General features: G+C 64.0%; 2 protein-coding genes across 4 annotated transcripts in view; both read left to right on the top strand.

The window, feature by feature from the left end:
• EIF4B (eukaryotic translation initiation factor 4B) overlaps positions 1-17,532 on the top strand; it is a 149,082-nt gene that overhangs the window by 69,959 nt on the left and 61,591 nt on the right.
• Positions 8,029-16,455, top strand: MFSD5 (major facilitator superfamily domain containing 5). 3 transcript variants are annotated; one of them, XM_052809261.1, is made up of 2 exons: positions 8,029-8,053; positions 11,923-16,455. In XM_052809261.1, the coding sequence occupies exon 2, from the start codon at positions 11,975-11,977 to the stop codon at positions 13,340-13,342; it is 1,368 nt and encodes a 455-aa protein (XP_052665221.1). In that variant the 5' UTR covers positions 8,029-8,053; positions 11,923-11,974; the 3' UTR covers positions 13,343-16,455. The 3 variants fall into 3 exon arrangements, with proteins under 3 accessions (XP_052665221.1, XP_052665220.1, XP_052665222.1); XM_052809260.1 differs by lacking the exon at positions 8,029-8,053 and adding an exon at positions 10,800-10,918; XM_052809262.1 differs by lacking the exon at positions 8,029-8,053 and adding an exon at positions 10,943-10,967.

Here is a 17,532-nt window from a genome sequence, read left to right as displayed (position 1 = left end):
GGTTTTGGGGCGGCCCCGCAGGGGTTAAGTGCCACATTGGCAGCGGCGCTGGGCGGGTGCGGCAGCCCCGGACTGGAACCAGTTGGGCCGGGGAGCTGGGAAGGGGGGGGGCACGGGGGGGGGTGGGGGGGAGCCCCGCCTGCGGGCACCGGGACGGGATGGGGGGGGGCCTGGGGGGGGGTCCCGCTGCATCGCCAGCCCCTCTCCCCGAAGCTGGCGGGACCCCCCCCGTGTGCCCTCCCCCCCAGCCTGTTTGTGCCCAAATTTCCACGGGGCGCGGGGGGGGCTGCGGCTGCCCCCGTGGGCCCCCCCCCGGCCCCATGGGGTGTCCGGCCCCAAAGCGGGTCCTTACTGCTGCCCCCCAAATGGGTCCAGGACCCCAAATCGGGTTCAACCCCCCCCCAAGGGGGTCCTTTGTGGTGTCCCCGAATGGGGTCCACGTCCCTGTGTCCCCCCCCCAAACCGGGTCCCCTACTGCTGCCCCCCCCAAACCGGGTCCCGATCCCCGTGGCCCCCCCCCAAAAGCGGTCCCCGTCCCTGTCCCCCCCCCCCGGGTCCCTCGTGCCACCCCCCCAAACCAGTGTGACCCCACCCCCCGGGTCCCTCCTGGGCTGGGTGCTACCGGGATGGGGGGGGGGGGTCCAACCCCCCCCCCCTTTACACACACCCCACAGGCACACGCAACCCCCCCCTCCACACCCCCGCGCGTCACACACCCAACTTTCCACACCCCCCGCGCGTCACTGGCACACACTCACTCGCGCTTACACTCACGCTTACACACACACACTCACACTTACACACCCGCAGTTACACACTCACCTCCCCCCTCACACTCACCCCCTCCCGTGGGGTCGCAGACACGCGCGCACACTCCCCCCCCCCCCACACTCACGCTCACACACTCCGGCCCCCCCCCCGGCCCCGCTCCCGCTGGCTGGGACCCGCACCGGGTCCCGGACACCCCCGCACACGCTCACACTCACCCCCCCCCCCCCGTACCGCGGCGGGCGGGCGGCGGCCAGGCGAAGGGCGGCAGGGCCCCCGCAGCGCGGCCCGTACCCCGCCTTGCGCAGGGCGCAGGCCCCGCGGTTGGTCACGTCGTGCAGCCGCCGCGGCCCCGCCAGCGCCTCCAGGCAGTCGTACATGGGCGGCGGGGCGGGCCACCCACCGGCCCCGGCCCCGGCCCCGATCCCGGCCCCGATCCGGCCCCGGCCCCGGCCCCGGCGGGTGCGGCGCGGCCCGGCCCGGCCCCGCGGCCCAGCGACCGGGGCGGGGCGGGGCGGGGGCGGGGCGGGGGGGGAGAGGGGGCGGGGCCGGGGCGGGGCCGGGCGGGCACACGCGCCGGTGGGGGGGACGCGGGGGGGACCCGGAGGCGCGCCGTGTCACCGGCGCCGCGTCACGCACACGCGGTGTCACACGCACACGCGGTGTCACGCACACACAGTGTCACACGCACACACGGTGTCACACACATGCGGTGTCACACACGCAGTGTCACATACAGTGTCACACACACACACGCAGTGCCATGGGCACAGAGTGTCATCACAGGCACAGTGTCACACACACGGTGTCACACACACACAGTGTCACGCACCCAGTGTCACACACAGATGCAGTGTCACACACACAGCGTTACACACATGGTGTCACACACACACAACATCACACACACACGGTGTCACACACACACACGCAGTGCCATGGGCACAGAGTGTCATCACAGGCAGTGTCACACACACGGTGTCACACACACACGGTGTCACACACACGGTGTTACACACACACACGGTGTCACACACACACGGTTGTCACACACACGGTGTTACACACACACACACGGTGTCACGCACACACAGTGTCACACACACACGGTGTCACACACGCAGTGTCACACACATGCGGTGTCACACACACAGTGCCATATATACAGTGTCACACACACACACGCAGTGCCATGGGCACAGAGTGTCATCACAGGCAGTGTCACACACACGGTGTCACACACACAGTGTCACGCACCCAGTGTCACACACCCAGTGTCACACGCACCCAGTGTCACACACACAGTGCCACAGGCACAGTGTCACACGCAACGTGTCACACAGGGTCACACGGTGCCACACCCCACACACACCCACCCCGGAGGGAGGGGGTGCCCTGACCTGCCCCCAGCCCCGCCCTCAGCCCCCGTGTCACCTCCCCCAGTCCCTCCAGTACTCCCAGTCCCCGTGTCACCTCCCAGTCCCTCCCAGTTCTCCTACTCCCCGTGTCACTTCCCACAGTCCCTCCCGGTCCTCCCAATCCCCCCCAGTCCTCAGGTCACCTCCCTCCCCACTCCCCCCAGTTCCATCCCGTGTCCCCCCAGGCCTCGTGTCACCCCCTCCCCAGCCCCCCCCAGTCCCCTCGTCCCCCTCCCCAGTCCCCATGTCACCCCCCCAGCACCCAACCAGGGTGACCAAAGCAGTGGGGACACCTTCATGTCCCCCCCTGTGCCCCCTATCACCTCCATCTCCCCCCGTGCCACCCGTGTCCCCCATGGGTGTCCTCCTGTGTCACCCTCCAGCCACCCCGTGTCCCCCTCTGTGTCCCCCCCATGTGTGTCCCCCTGTGCCACCCCCACGTCCCCCCATGTGTCCCCCCCCGTGTTCCCTCATCCCACCCCCCTGTGCCACCCCACGTCCCCCCATGCGTGTCCCCAGTGCCACCCCATGCCCCCTCATTCGTGTCCCCCCCCCGGGCCCACCCCTGTGCCCCACGCGTGTGCCCATCCCCGGGGGCCCTCCGGGAGGGGGACCCGCTCCTGCCCCCGGTGCCACGTGGTGGCCCCCGAAAGGGCCCCCCCCCGCGCCCCCCCTCCCCCTCCCTCGCCGCAGCCAAAAGGTCCCAATTAGCCCCGGGCCGCCCGCGGGTAATTAAAACCAGCAGCTGAGCCCCCCCTGTCCCAGCCGGCTGCTGGCGGCCTCGCACGGCCCTCGCACACCCTCGCACGGCCCTCGCACGGGGCCACGCCGGAGGGGCCGGGCAGCGGGGAGCCGTGCAAGGGGGCACGGGGGTGTGCAAGGGGGTCCGGGGGGGGGGGGTTCCGTGCAAGGCTTGCACGGGGGGGTGGTGCAAGGCTGGCACAAGGGGTTGGTGCAAGGCTTGCACGGGGTGGGGGTTTCTGTGCAAGTGTTGCACGGGGAGGGGGTTAGCGCCAGGCTCGCACGGCCATTGTGAGCAGCGTGTTCACGCCCAGGACCAGCGTCCCCGTGCACGTGCTTGTGCGAGGAGTTTGCACACCAGGTGCGTGCGATGCCCTGCGGGCTGCAGGCTGGGCCGGGGCTGGCACAGGCCCCCATGCACTCGCGTGTGCCCCTGCCCCCCCCGTGGGTCACGCCAACCCGCGCCCCGGAGCATCGTGGGACGGCGGGCGCCGCACCAAAGCCCCGCGGCGCTCGTGGGGCCTCACGGGACACCGGGCGTCACGCCAACTCACGCGTGTCCCCGTGCGCGGGGGGGGGGGGTCAGGTGTGCCGGGGGCACCAGCACCGTGCGGGGGGGGGCCTCGGGCAGGCAGGGCTGGGCAGGGGCTGGCAGGGGCAGGCAGGATGGGCAGGGACCCCCATGGCACGGGCAGGACGGGCAGGGATGGACGTGGCAGGGGCAGGCAGGGTGGGGAGGGCAGGCAGGGACTGACAGGGTGCAGGCAGGGACAGGGACAGGCAGGGACAGGCAGGGGACAAGGCAGGGGACAGGGACGGCCGTGGCGGACAGAGGCCGGCGCATGGCACAGCCAGGACGGGCAGGGACAGGGACGGGCAGGGATGGCCGTGGCACAGGCAGGGGCAGGCAGGGCAGAGCAGGCCTGGCAGGCTGGGGCAGGCCAGGCAGGAGCAGGCAGGGCCTGGGGGCAGGCAGGCACCTCCCTGCCCCCCCCCCCCCACCCACGGGTGCTTCCCGGACGCCTGGGTCCCTCCCGCGGGGCCGGGGGCACCCGGAGCATCTGCCACCGGGAAGGGGGTGAGTGTGAGTGTGCACAGGTGGGTGTGAGCATGCACGAGTGGGCATGGATGTTCGCGAGTGGGGGTGAGCATGCGCAAGCATGAGTGAGCGTGCACGAGTGTCTACGGGCGTGGAAAAGCGTGCGTGAGTGTGCGCAAGCGGGTGTGAGTGTGCACAAATGTGTGTGAGCGTGCACAGGTGTGTATGGGCACGCATGAGTGTGCACAGCTGTGTGTGAGCTCGCGTGAGTGTGCGTGGGCATGCATGAGTGTGTACAAGCATGCACAAGCACGTGTGAGCGTGCACGAGTGTGTATAGGAATGAACGAGTGCGCAAGACCATGCACGCGTGTGTGTGACCAAGCGTGACCGTGACGGCACGCACGACTGCGTGTGCGATCGCGCACGTGCGTGCCCACCCTTGCCGTGCCCCACGGCAGCTGGCGTGTCCCCACGTGCGCAGGCGTGCGAGGGTGTGCGAGGCCTGTGCAGGCAGCACCCGCCCAGCCGCATTCCTGCCCCACCACCCCCCAGCTGCACCCACACCCCCGCCCGGGGTGCGCCACCCCCACCCACGCCAGCACCCGGCCTGGCAGGGCCCCGTGGGTGCAGGACGGTGGGGGCCGGCGGTGGGTCCCCGTGGGGAGCGGGGTCCCCCCCCCCCCCGTGAGGCTCAATCTGAGCCGGGCACTCGGTGGAAACCTTCGTCAGGGGGTTCCCCGCCTGGGGAGGCACCTTGTTTGCATGGCACGATGCTGCACGGCATCGCACGGCATCGCACGGCATCGCACGGCATTGCATGGCATCGCATGGCATCACACAGCATTGCATGGCTTCGCACGGACCTTGCACAGTTTGCACAGCACTGCACAGTTTGCACGGCATTGCACAGCTTTGCAAAGCCTTGTGCGGTTTTGCAGGGCACTGCACGGCTCGCACGGCATCGCACAGCTTTGCCTGGCGTTGCGTTTCGTTGCATGGCTTTGCACAGGCTTCGCACAGGCTTTGCACGGGATTGCACGGCTTCGCGCAGGGTGGAGCAGCATTGCACACCATGCCACAGCACTGCCCAGCGTGCCATGCCGTCGCACGGCACCACACGCTGTGCCACGCCGTTGCACGGCACGGCGCTGCACAGCACAGCGCACCGCGGCTTTGCACGACTTTGCACGGCTTTGCAGTGCATCCTACGGCGTGGCGCGGCATTGCTCAGCGTGCTGTGGCATTGCACGGCTTTGCACGGCATTGCACTGCCTTGTGCTGTCTTGCACGGCATTCCATAGCTTTGCACGGGATTGCACGGCTTTGCACGGATGGTGAAGCGTTGCCCAGCGTGCCACGGCTTTGCACCGGTTTTGCACGGCATTTTACTCCTTTGCACAGTGTTCGATGCCCTTGCACGCCCTTGCACACCCTTGCACACCACTGCCCACCCTTGCACACGCTGCCCGGCGCTCCCCAGCCCGCCCCCCCCCCGCGCCATCTCCCAGCGTGTGCCAACCCACGCCCCGGCGGGGAAACTGAGGCACGGGGCGGGGGGGGGGACGGGACGGGGGACGGGACACGGGGGGGGGCGAAGGGGGGTGACGCGGGGGGACACACCCCCGGGGGGCGGGGCGGGGGCTGCTGCCGCGGGGCCCCCGGGCCGAACAAAGCCGCCATTGAGCAGCGGGGGGAGGATTTTTCCACCCAAAACCTTTTTCCATGACCCCATCGGCTGCGGGGCCTCCCCCCTTCCCCCCGCCTCCTTCCTCTCCCCTCCCCCTCCCCCTCCTCTTCCTCCTCCCTCCCGGCCGGCGGCTCCCGCGCCCTGGGGAAACTGAGGCACGGAGGCGGGGGAGGGGGGCACACGCGTGTGCCGGGGTGTGGGACACGCGTGTGTGTGTGTGCAGGGCGTGTCCCCGGGTGGGGGTCACAGCCACACACAGGGGTACACGCTTGCACGCGTTGCCTTGCACACGCTGGTGCAGGCAGACGCACGTGTGCACACAGCCGCGAACGCACGCACACGCTAGTGCACCCGTGGGCGCGCTCAGACACTCAGACACGCTCGTGCTCACACGCGTGCACACGCATGTGTGCACACACACTTGGGCGCTGCCTTACACGCTTACATGCTTGCGCACACACGTGCACAGGCTGGCACCCACGTTTGCACGCCCACGCCTGACTGGGACGCAGCCACGCCCTCCCACGTGCTCACACCCACCCACTCACACGCCCACTCCTCCCCACCCCCACTCCCGTGCTCACACGCACACTCCCCCGGGACACACGCTCCTGCACACACACGTGTGTGTGCTCATGTCGTCGTCCCCCCGCTCACATTCACCCGGCAGCCCCCTCCCCCCCGGGGACCCCACCCCTCCCCACCCCCGCTCACCTGGTGTGGCCGTGAGTGCGTGTGCGTGTGCGTGTGCGCTGTCCGGGCCCTGCACACTCCGTCATGTGACGCCGCCCTGAAACCCGCTGCATTTTTTCCCAAACCGCAGGACGACACCAGCGAGGACACGGCACAGCACGGCGAGGACACGGCTCTGCCACCTCCTCAAGGGGATGGGGACACGCGTGGCTGTGGGGGCTGGGATGGTGCCCGTGCGTGAGCGTGGCGTGTCCTGGGTGACACGCTTGCACACACGTGGCATGTCCTGAGTGACATGTTTATGCCTGCATGGCACGTCCTGGGTGACACTTTTGCACACGCATGGCATATTCTGGGTGACACACTTGCACGTGCATGGCGTGTCCTAAGTGACACGCTTGCACACACATGGCATGTCCTGGGTGACACGCTTGCAATGTGTATGGCATGTCCCGGGTGACACGCTTACACCTGCACGGCGTGTCCTGGGTGATGCACTTGCACACACATGCCAGGCCCTGGCCGACACATTTGCACGCGGAGGGTGGCACACGTGTCAACCCTGCACACACACGCAGCCGCTGGGACGCCACGGGGTGGTGACACGCTGGCACGCGTGTGCTGCACCTAGTGTGACAGGCGCACACGCACACACACGCTCCCGAGGGGTGGCAGAGCCCGGTGCCACCCCCGGCGCACCCGCAGCCCCCCAGGGCACCCTGTGTCCCCCCCCGCTGTCACCCCATGGCCTTCAGGCCACCCCACTTTGTCCCCCCACCCATGTCCCCCATGGCCTGGGCTCCCCCACGGCCCCGGCGTCCCCCCCCCGCCCCGTGCCACCTCCCGGTGTCCCCCCGTGTTCCCCCACGTCCCCGGCAGCCCCACGTGTCCCTCGCACGTCCCCATGTCCCTCCCATCGCTCTGCCCGTCCCCCCGTGTCCCCCCGTGTCGCGGGGCCGGACACGCCGCAACGCTCCCGCTCCCCGCCAGGGGGCAGCACAAGCCCCCGCCCCGCCCCGCCCGGCCCCGCCCCGCGGGGTGTCGCGCGTGGGGCCGGTCACACCGCGGGGGGGGGGGGTGCAGGGGGCAGCAGGGCGGCCCCAGCCCCCGCACCCATGGGTGCTGCCACGTGCGCTGCCCGCCCCCGCTCAGCGGCTTTGGGCCGTAAATCCCCCGGGCGGGCGGGCGGGGGGGGGCCGGGGGCGGCACCGCCATGGGGCTGGGCTGGCCGGGACCCCGGCCCCGCCGCCGCGGGGGGCTCCCCATGGCCTGCTGCTGCCCCCCTGCCTGCCCCCCTGCCTGTTGCCCCCTCTGCTGCCCCCTTGCCTGTCACCCCCCCTGCTGCCCCCCACCCTGTCACCCCCCCTCCTTCCCCCCACCCGCCTGCCCGCAGTGTCACCCCCCACCCTGTCACTCTCAGTGTCACCCCCTCTGCTGCCCCCCTCCCTGCTGCCCCCAGTGTCACCCCCCAGCCTGTCGCCCCCCACCCTGCTGCCCCCCACCCTGCTGCTCCCCTCTCCCACCGTGCTGTCCCCCCTCCCGGTGCTGCCCCCCCCGGTGCCCCCCTTCCTGCACCCCTGCCTGCCCCCCCCCTCGCTGCCCTGCCTGCCGCCCTCGGCTGAGCATCAAGTGAAGGGGTGCCCGGGGTGTCCCACCCCCACATCCCCCACCCCGTGACCCCTTGGGCAGGCACCCAGCAGCTGTGGTGAGTATGGGGGTGCCCCCCCCTGCAACGTGGGGAAACTGAGGCATGGGCAGGGCTGCCCCCCGCCCCCAGCCCTGGGTTGTGCAAGGGCGAGGGGGTGTTTGCACGGGGGGCAATTGCGGAAGGACCAGGGCTGATGCACAGGGGTTGGGGCACTTGCACGGGGGTTGGGGCAATTGCACTATGCGTGGGGTATGGGGGGGTATTGGCACAGGAATTGGGGGTGTTTGCACAATGGGGGGGCTATTTGCGTGGGACCGTGGGTGCCACGCCGCAGTGTGGGGCTGCCGTGGCATGGGGGGGCGTGCTGCACGTGCAGTGGGGCTGTTGCATGCGGACAGCAGTGTGCATGGGGGGGGCACAGAGCAGAATCTGGTGCCATGTGGGTTTGCCCTCACGTGCTGGTGTGCAAGCGTGTGCGGGGGGGGCTGTCCCCTGTGACCCCCCCCAGCTAATCCCATGCAAGCGCAGCAGCTCAGCGCTGCCGCGGGCAGCCTGGCCTCGCATGAGCTGCGCTGGGCCCACGCGGGAGGGCACCTTGCAGGCCACCGGCGTTTGCTGGGTGAGGCCGTGCCGTGCCAGGGCGTGCAATGCAGCCGCGCAGGGCTGCAATGAGCCGTGCCGTGCATGGCTGTACCACGGCATGCAACGCAGCCGTGCATGGCTATACCAGGGCATGCAACGCAGCCAAGCCCAGCTGTGCCATGCCATGCCATGCGTGGCTGTACCAGGGCACTCAATGCATCCGTGCATGGCTGTGCCGGCCCACGTGCCACAGCCAGGTGCTGCACTGGGCCGTGCCATGCTGGGCCAAGCCATGCTGCACAGCCCTGTGCATCCATGCTGTGCATTGCCGGGACCGTCACTGCCTTGCCTTGCCCTGCCTTGCCCTGCCTTGCCCTGCCTTGCCCTGCCTTGCCCTGCCTTGCCCTGCCTTGCCCTGCCTTGCCCTGCCTTGCCCTGCCCTGCAGCCGGCCTCTACGGCGGGCCGAGCGGCGCCGAGCCCTGCCGAGCGGCGCCGAGCGCGATCGGGCTCTACCTAGCGGCGCCGAGCGGAAACGAACGCTGCCGGGTGCCGCCGAGCGGCTCCGAAGGTTGCCGACCGGCTCCGAAGTCTGGGTCGAGGGCCGGCGGGCTGGCCGGTCCCAGAGCGGCGGCGAAGGGAGTTCGATCCCGCTGGCGGCCGGTGACGATTGGTGTTCCCCAGGGCCCGTACTGGGGCCGGTTCTGTTTAGTATCGTTATCGACGATCTGGAGGAGGGGATCCGTGCACCCTCAGTTTGCCGACGACACCGGGCCGGGCGGGAGCGTTGATCTGCCGGAGGGCCGGAAGGCTCCACAGCGGGATCTGGGCAGGCCGGGTCGACGGGCCGAGGCCAGCGGTGCGAGGTTCGGCAGGGCTGAGGGCCGGGACCTGCACCTGGGTCACAACAGCCCCGCGCACTGGGAAGAGCGGCTGGAAAGCTGCCCGGCGGGGAAGGAGCCGGGGGTGTTGGTCGACAGCCGGCTGAAGATGAGCCGGCCGCTTGCCCGGGTGGCCACGGTGGCCAGCAGCATCCTGGCTTGTGTCAGAAATGGTGCGGCCAGCGGGACTAGGGAAGGGATCGCCCTCCTGTACTCGGCACCTCGAACGCTGCGTCCGATGTTGGGCCCTCATGACAAGAAAGTCACTGAGGTGCTGCAGCGCGTCCAAAGAAGCCGGTGACGGGTCTAGAGCACCAGTCCTGTGAGGAGCGGCTGAGGGAACAGGGGTTGTTTAGCCTGGAGAAGAGGAGGCTGAGGGGAGACCTCATGGCTCTCTACAACTACCTGAAAGGAGGTTGTAGCGAGGTGGGGGTTGGTCTCCTCCCGAGTAACAAGCAATAGGACAAAAGGAAACGGCCTCAAGTTGCACCAGGGGAACTTTAGGTCGGATATGAGGAAAAATTTCTTCACCGAAAGGGTTGTCAAGCACTGGAACAGGCTGCCCAGGGACGTGGTGGGGTCACCGTCCCTGGAGGGATTGACAAGACATGCAGACGTGGCGCTTAGGGACGTGGTTCAGTGGTGGACTCGGCAGTGTTGGGTTAACGGTTGGACGTGATGATCTTAAAGGTCTTTTCCAACCTAAACAATTCTGTGGTTCTATAGGCACCCCACAGACACCCCATACAGGTCCCTATAGGCACCACTGGCCCATAGGCACCCCACAGATGCCCTGTGACAGGCCCTATAGGCACTGCCACCCCCTATACACCCTATAGACACCCCCACACACGCCACAAGGGCCCCTATAGCTACTTCTGCCCCACAGACACCCTAAATACCCCACAAACACCCCATACAAAACCATATAGCCACTGCTGCCCCACCGGCAACCTACAGACACACAGTGACCGCTGCCCCATAAGCATCCTATAGCAACCAATGGACACCACTGACAGGGCCCTATAGTCACAGCACCTACACACATACCCTAAAAACACCCCATAGGGAACCTGTGCGAGCCCTCATAGATACCACTACCCCGTGGGCACGCTATAGATACCTGACAGCACCCCTCTGAGAGGCCCTATAGGCACCCCCACCCCACAGGCACCTCACGGAGGGCCCTATAAGCACCGCTGTCCCCCCTGTGAGGGGACCCGTGGGCCCCACTGCCCCATAGGCGCCCCACAGACACCTCACGGAGGGCCCTATAGGCAGCGCGGCCCCATAGCCGCCCCATAGACACCCCATAGCCCCCCTCCGCCCCCCCCCCCCCGTTGGGGGCGCAGGTGACAGGAAGGGGCAAGTTCAGCGCGGGGGAGCGAGGGCCTGCGTCACGTGACGCGGGCCAAGATGGCGCCGCCCGCGGCGGCCGCGGCCGGCGCCTGGCGGAAGCGGGTGAGTTGAGGCGCTGTCGCGCGCGGCCGCTGCCTCAGCTGAGGAGCAGGTGGGGGGGGGGGCGGGGGGGCTGTGGGGATCGTATGGGGTCGGGGGGGGTATGTGGGGCCTATGGGTCCCGTATGGGCCGGGGGGGGGGCATGTGGGGCCTGTGGGTCCCGTATGGGCCGGGGGGGGGGTATGTGGGGCCCATGGGGCCCGTATGGGGCCGGGGGGGGCTGTGGGGCCTGTGGGTCCCGTATGGGCCGGGGGGGGGGGGTATGTGGGGCCCGTGGGTCCCGTATCGGGGCCGGGGGGGGCTGTGGGGCCTGTGGGTCCCGTATGGGGCCGTGGGGCGGCCGTGGGGCCTGTGGGTCCCATGTGGGGCCGGGGGAGGCTGTCGGCCCGTGGGTCCCGTATGGGGCCGGGGGTGTGTGTGAGGCCTATGGGTCCTGTATGGGGTGGGGGCTGTGAGGGGGGGGGCCTATGGAGACCGTATGGGGCTGTGAGGGGGGTGCTGTAGGGTCTGTGGGTGTGTGTGGGGTCGGGGAGGGCTATGGAGGTCTACAGGGCATATGAGGGCCGTATGGGGACTTATAAGGGGCATTTGGGGGGTGTGGGGGGGGCTCTGGGGGGGCATGTCAGGCCGCGGGGCCCAGGGCTGTGGGGTATCCGAGAGGGGCCCTGTGGGTCTGGAGCTGTGGGGCTGATAGGAGAGGGCCTGTGGAGCCGTACGGGGTGGGGGGTTGTGGGGGCTGTGCTGTGGGGATGTATGGGGCAGGACCAGGGGGGATGTATAGGTGCTGGGGGGGGTGATCTGGGGGCCCTGAGGCAGGTGGGGGGAGCTGCACAGTGGGGAGAGGGATGCCTGGGGCAGGAGGGTGATGGGGGAGGGGGTGTTGGGGGGGCTGATGAAGCCAGAGGTGCCTTTTGGGGTGAGCTGGGGGGCTAATTGGGGGGGACCTTCCCCTAGGAGCCACCACCCACCCGCAGACCCACTGTCCCCCATTCCCCTCCCCGTGCAGGACCTCTGCAGCTCCCCCCAGGCCCGGCGATGCCGATGATCTCCCCGGCGCCATGCTCCTCGCCTCCTACTCCGCCTGTGCCCTCCTCCTGGCCACCTGCCTGGCGCTGGAGCTGGCCGCCTGCCGCTCCCGCCCCCCCGCCGCCCTCCACCATGCCAACCCGGCCTTCCGCCGCTTCCAGCGCGGCTACTACCGTGTCTACCTGCTGGCACTGGCCGCCGACTGGCTGCAGGGACCCTACCTCTACAAACTCTACCAGCACTATCGCTTCCTGGAGGGACAGATCGCCATCCTCTACGTCTGCGGCTTCGCCTCCAGCGTCCTCTTTGGGTTGGTTTCCTCTTCCTTAGTAGATCGATTGGGTCGGAAGAAATCCTGCGTCCTTTTCTCCTTGACCTATTCGATTTGTTGTTTGGTCAAACTCTCCCGGGATTATTTGGTGCTGGCGGTGGGGAGGGTTTTAGGGGGGTTGTCTACAGCGTTGCTCTTCTCCGCCTTCGAGGCATGGTATGTCCACGAGCACGTGGAGCGGCACGATTTTCCGACCGAGTGGATCGCTGTCACCTTCTCCCGGGCGGCTTTTTGGAACAACATCATTGCTGTGGGGGCTGGGGGGGTGGCCGATTTCTTCGCTGAGTGGTTAGGGTTGGGCCCAGTGGCTCCGTTCATGGTCTCCATCCCCCTCCTGGTGTTGTCGGGGGTCTTTGCCGTGAAAAATTGGGACGAAAACTATGGGAAGAAACGAGCTTTCTCCAAAACCTGCGGCGACGGTTTGAAGTGCCTCCTCTCTGACCGGCGCGTCCTTCTCCTGGGCACCATCCAGGCTCTGTTTGAAAGTGTCATCTACATCTTCATCTTCCTCTGGACCCCCGTCTTGGATCCCCACGGTGCTCCCTTGGGCATCGTCTTCTCCGGCTTCATGGCCGCCAGCACTCTGGGCTCCTCGCTTTACCACCTGGCCGTCTCCAAGAGGTACCACCTCCAGCCCGTCCACCTCCTCTCCCTCGCCGTCCTCCTGGTCTTCTTCTCCCTCTTCATGCTCACCTTCTCCACCAACCCCGGCCAGGAGAGCCCCACCGAGTCCTTCCTCGCCTTCCTCCTCATCGAACTCTCCTGTGGGCTCTACTTCCCGGCCATGGGTTTCCTCCGACGGAAAGTGGTGCCAGAGAAGGATCGCCTGGGGGTGATGAACTGGTTTCGCCTCCCCCTGAACTTACTGGCCTGTCTGGGTTTACTGGTTCTCCACGACAGCGACCGTCAGACTGGCACCAGGAGCATGTTCGGCATCTGCGCGGCCGTCGCACTGCTGGCGCTGCTGGCTGTCGGCCGTCTCTTCGCCCTCAGCCGCCATGATGCCGAGCTCCGCCTGCCCGCCCCGCCGGGACAGGCCGACGCCGCCGATGCCGTGCCCGAGCTGTGATGGGGTCCCGTGACAGGTGTCGTCCCCCCTCCTCCCCCCCACCCCAAGGGACCACGAGGGGACGTGGGGACACCCTGACCCATTGCTATGGGGTGAGTGGCCCCCCCGGGTGGCTGGTGACCCCCAAAATGGCCTGTTCCCCACTGCCTCTGTGGTGGCAGGGAGGGTTGGAAGCGTGTGGGGAGGTGTATTCTCTCTTTTTTTTTTTTTTTTAAAAAACAAAACAAATAAAAGGTGTTTCTGCAGATCCCCACCCCCCTCCGCACAGTTATTTGGGGGAACCTGCTCCAGATCTGCCCCCCTGCCTGGCACGGGGGTCTGTGTGCGTGCAAGTTGCACACTGGAACCTTATTGTCCTGAGCAGTGGTGTGCAGAGCTTGCACAATCATCCCCGGTGCACGGGGGCAGTTCTGTGCACGCTGGGGTTTGTGTTGCACAGTTGTCCTTGGTGCACGGGGGAGTTTCTGCATGCACCGGGGTTTCTGTTGCACAACCATCCCTGGTGCTCACAGAGGTTTCTGTGCACACCAGTGTTTGTGTTGCACAATCGTCCCTGGTGCACAGGGGAGTTTCTGCGTGCACTGGGGTTTCTGTTGCACCAGCACGTGGCTGTCCCACTCTGCACAGAGCTGTGTCCCAGCACCTCATTGCACGCTGATCCACAGGCAGCCCCTCGCACACCACATGGCACACCCCCGCCCCGTTGCACACTTGCCCGCACTCCAAGTGCTGTGTTGGGCAGCGATCCCGGCACCTTGCTGCACGCCAGCAGCCTCGTTGCACGCTGGTCCTTGCACGCCTGGGGCACAGGCATCCTTGCACACCTGCTTCCCATTGCACAGGTGTCCTTGCCCACCATAAAGCTGTTGTGTGCTAGTCCCTGCACACCAGCACCCTGTTGCACACTACCTGTGTGCACATCACCAATCTGCTGTTGCATGGGGTCCCTGCACATCCATGCCTGTTACATGGGTGCCCTTGCACACCCACACCCATTGCAGGTGGAGGTCCCTGAACGCTATTGGGGGTTTATGCACGCCAGCCACTGTAACAGAGTCCGACCCTGTTACAGTCATTGACTTCACCTTACCAGATCTCCACTGGAAATACAATCCAGCGGAGAGGAAACAGTCCGGGAGGTTCCTGGAGCATGTGGAAGAGACTCTCCTGACACAGCTGGGGAGGCACCCGGCTTGGGAAGGCGTTCCGCTGGATCTGCTGTTTGTGAACAGAGAAGGACTTGTGGGTGATGGGATGGCTGGATGTGTCTTGGGCACAGCGATCACGAAAGGATAGAGTTTTCGATTCTCGGAGAAGGAAGGAGGGGGGCCAGCAGAGCTGCCACCTTGGACTGCTGGAGGGCAGGCTGGCCTGGTTGGCAGAGCCCCTCGGGAGGCAGTCCCGAAGGGCAAAGCGGTCCAGGAAGGCTGGACGTTATGCAAGGAGGAAATCTTCAAGGCGCGGGAGCAGGGTGTCCATATGTGCTGAAAGATAAGCCGGTGGGGAAGAAGACTGGCCTGGCTGAATGGAAAGCTTTGGCTGGAACTCGGGGAAAAAAAGGAGAGTTTATGACCTTTGGAAGCAGGGGCAGGCAGCTCAGGAGGACTACAGGGATGTCGTGAGGGTATACAGGGAGAAAACTAGAAGGGCCAAAGCCCAGCTGGAACTTAATCTGGCTACTGCTGTAAAAGACAATAAAAAATGTTTCTATAAATACATTAGCAACAAAAGGAGGGCTAAGGAGAATCTCCATCCTTTCTTGGATGCGGGGGGAAACATAGTGACAAAGGCTGAGAAAAAGGCTGAGGTTCTTAGTGCCGCCTTTGCCTCAGTCTTTAATAGTAAGAGCAGTTGTTCCCGGGGTACCCAGCCCCCTGAGCTGGAAGACAGGGTCGGGGAGCAGAATGAAGCCCCCATAATCCAAGGGGAAATGGTTAGCGACCTGCTACACCATGTAGACACACACACGTCTATGGGGCTGGATGGGATCCTCCCTGCCCCCAGGATTGCCCCCATCTTGATGCCCCCCAGCCCCGGGGCTGCCCCACCGGAGCATGGCCGGAGCCTGGGGAGATGCGGAGAAGAGAGGAGATCATCACACGCATCACGTGCATCTTGCTGACTGCAGCGGAGAGCTGGATCCGGAGCTTCACTTCAGTAGAATTGACCCGACTCATCTTTTTAAACTTACGTTCGTAATTAGGAAGTATTTTTTGCAACTGTAGGATTGGGTTGCAAAGCCTGATTGTATACCGAAATGAAATTCTAGTGGATGTTTTCCGCAGTCAAATGACTGTATCATTAATCTTGGTTACATTCTAGTGCAGAATCAATGTATTCGCCTTATACTTTTCCTACTGTGCTGTGATGTTAGTGATAGGGACTAACAAACTGCTGGTTTTGGTTTCTGCTTTGGGTTTTTTGACTGTTTTTTTATAGTGCTTGTCTATGCCAGCATCCTTATTTCATAGCGTCTTTTTTTAGAAAAGCATGATAAAAATGCTGCTTATTGAATTTGGGTCCACCAACTTGTCCTGCTTTTTCCATTTCTTCTTTTAGAAATCGGCATGTTTATGTTTATCTTAAAAGGGCCTTTCCAGACATGACTTTGAAAGGTTGGAGTTTGTGGGTTTTTGTTTGTTTTTTTTTTTCTGTGTACTGTTCTGACTGGTAGGTGCTGAGTAAATGGTGAAGTTTACCCTTTACAGATGGAGTGCCGAATTAGGGAGAGTAAAGGGGCAACTTGCTTTTCTGGTTGTAAAGGCACAGAAGACTAATTACAGAGGTATAAAAGGTCATCAGGCTCAGTCAGTTTTGAATTTGTGCAAAATGGCAGTAAATTCGGCCTGCATAAATGTAGGCGATTCAGACAATTAGGTCTTTATCAGATGTGGGCACTATCTTGTTTGTAATCAGTTGCAGCATGATGAGCTTTTTAGCCTTGTCTGTAATGAAGTAGACTTGATTAGATATCATGAGAACTGAAAATATGATACGCCTTTTGGGGGATTTGAGAGACAGGGTATGTAACTACTTTTTTTTCCTTCTTTGGTCTGAAAATATAAATGGGGAAAATGATTTTTAAAGTTTGGTTGTCAAAAAGGACTTAAAGAGTGGTGAGAATCTTATTTCAAATGAAATGAAGCTTTGTTGGTGAAGTTCACGGAGGTGCTAAAGTTCTGTTTTCTGTTGATCTCAGAGGGATTTTTGTAATGTGCCCTTGAATGTTACGCAGTAAAGTCTGTACAGTAAAATCTGGTTTTGTGTCACTGTATAAAATGGAGGAACAAACTTTCTCAAGCCATGAAATCTGGATACTGGGGTTTACAGTAGCAGATTTCTGCACAACACACGTTTGTTACCAGGCATGAGGAATACCTGGGGGGTTGGGTGGTATTTTAGTATGAGTCAGAGTTGATGTTTCCCGACTGTTTTCTTTCTCAGGTCATAAATCGGGTATAGTGGTAAAGCCCACTGAAAGGTGGTGAGGCGGTGTTGCTGGTTCCTTCACCGGTCATGCCTTGCCTATGCAGCGCTCTGCTGCTTGCAATTAAAATCAGGTTTTTTTGCTACCTCGGCATCAGTGCTGGAGGTTGCTGTCTCATGGTACAAGGTTTCTCAAATGAGTAGTAATGTTAACGATGATTTCAATGCCCGTTTCCTTCCCAATATGCTGACTTGGGGGCAGGGGGGCAAAGTAACAGTTTGGACCTTGCGGGGTGACTGAATTTGCCATAATGAAAGTACGTTAAGAGACTCTTACACTCCAATTTGATGTGTGATTCTGCTGTCTTGTACAGCTCTTTAAATTGCCGTTTCAAGCTCTCTCCCTCATTGGGTCTGTTAATACAGAAGTGAGAAAGGTAAGTCGTGCAACCAAAGGGGACCTTCCCCTCCTCCCCCAAGGTAGAGGTCTCCCCAAAACGTCTGTTTAGGTGTATAATACACAAGGTATTTAGGTGCATAACACACAAGGTATTTATGTATATAATACACAAAAAGTATTATAGAAATTCTGCAGCTGGAGACGTGCCACATGGACACTTTTGTCCGAGGAGAAGCTGTGACTTTCTGAAGAGAGCAAGCTGTCCCTGCTCGAAACAACTGCCTTTGAGTGCCAGCAGTACGCCCCGTATGCATTGAGGAAACGGGATCGCTGCTCCGGGACAGGCTGCTCGGGTACCTGGGTT

This window comes from Harpia harpyja, chromosome 15 (genome assembly GCF_026419915.1).
Source record: "Harpia harpyja isolate bHarHar1 chromosome 15, bHarHar1 primary haplotype, whole genome shotgun sequence".
Taxonomy (NCBI): domain Eukaryota; kingdom Metazoa; phylum Chordata; class Aves; order Accipitriformes; family Accipitridae; genus Harpia; species Harpia harpyja.
Note: the sequence above shows the minus strand (reverse complement) of the source record. Positions and strands in the feature narration are given on the sequence as shown.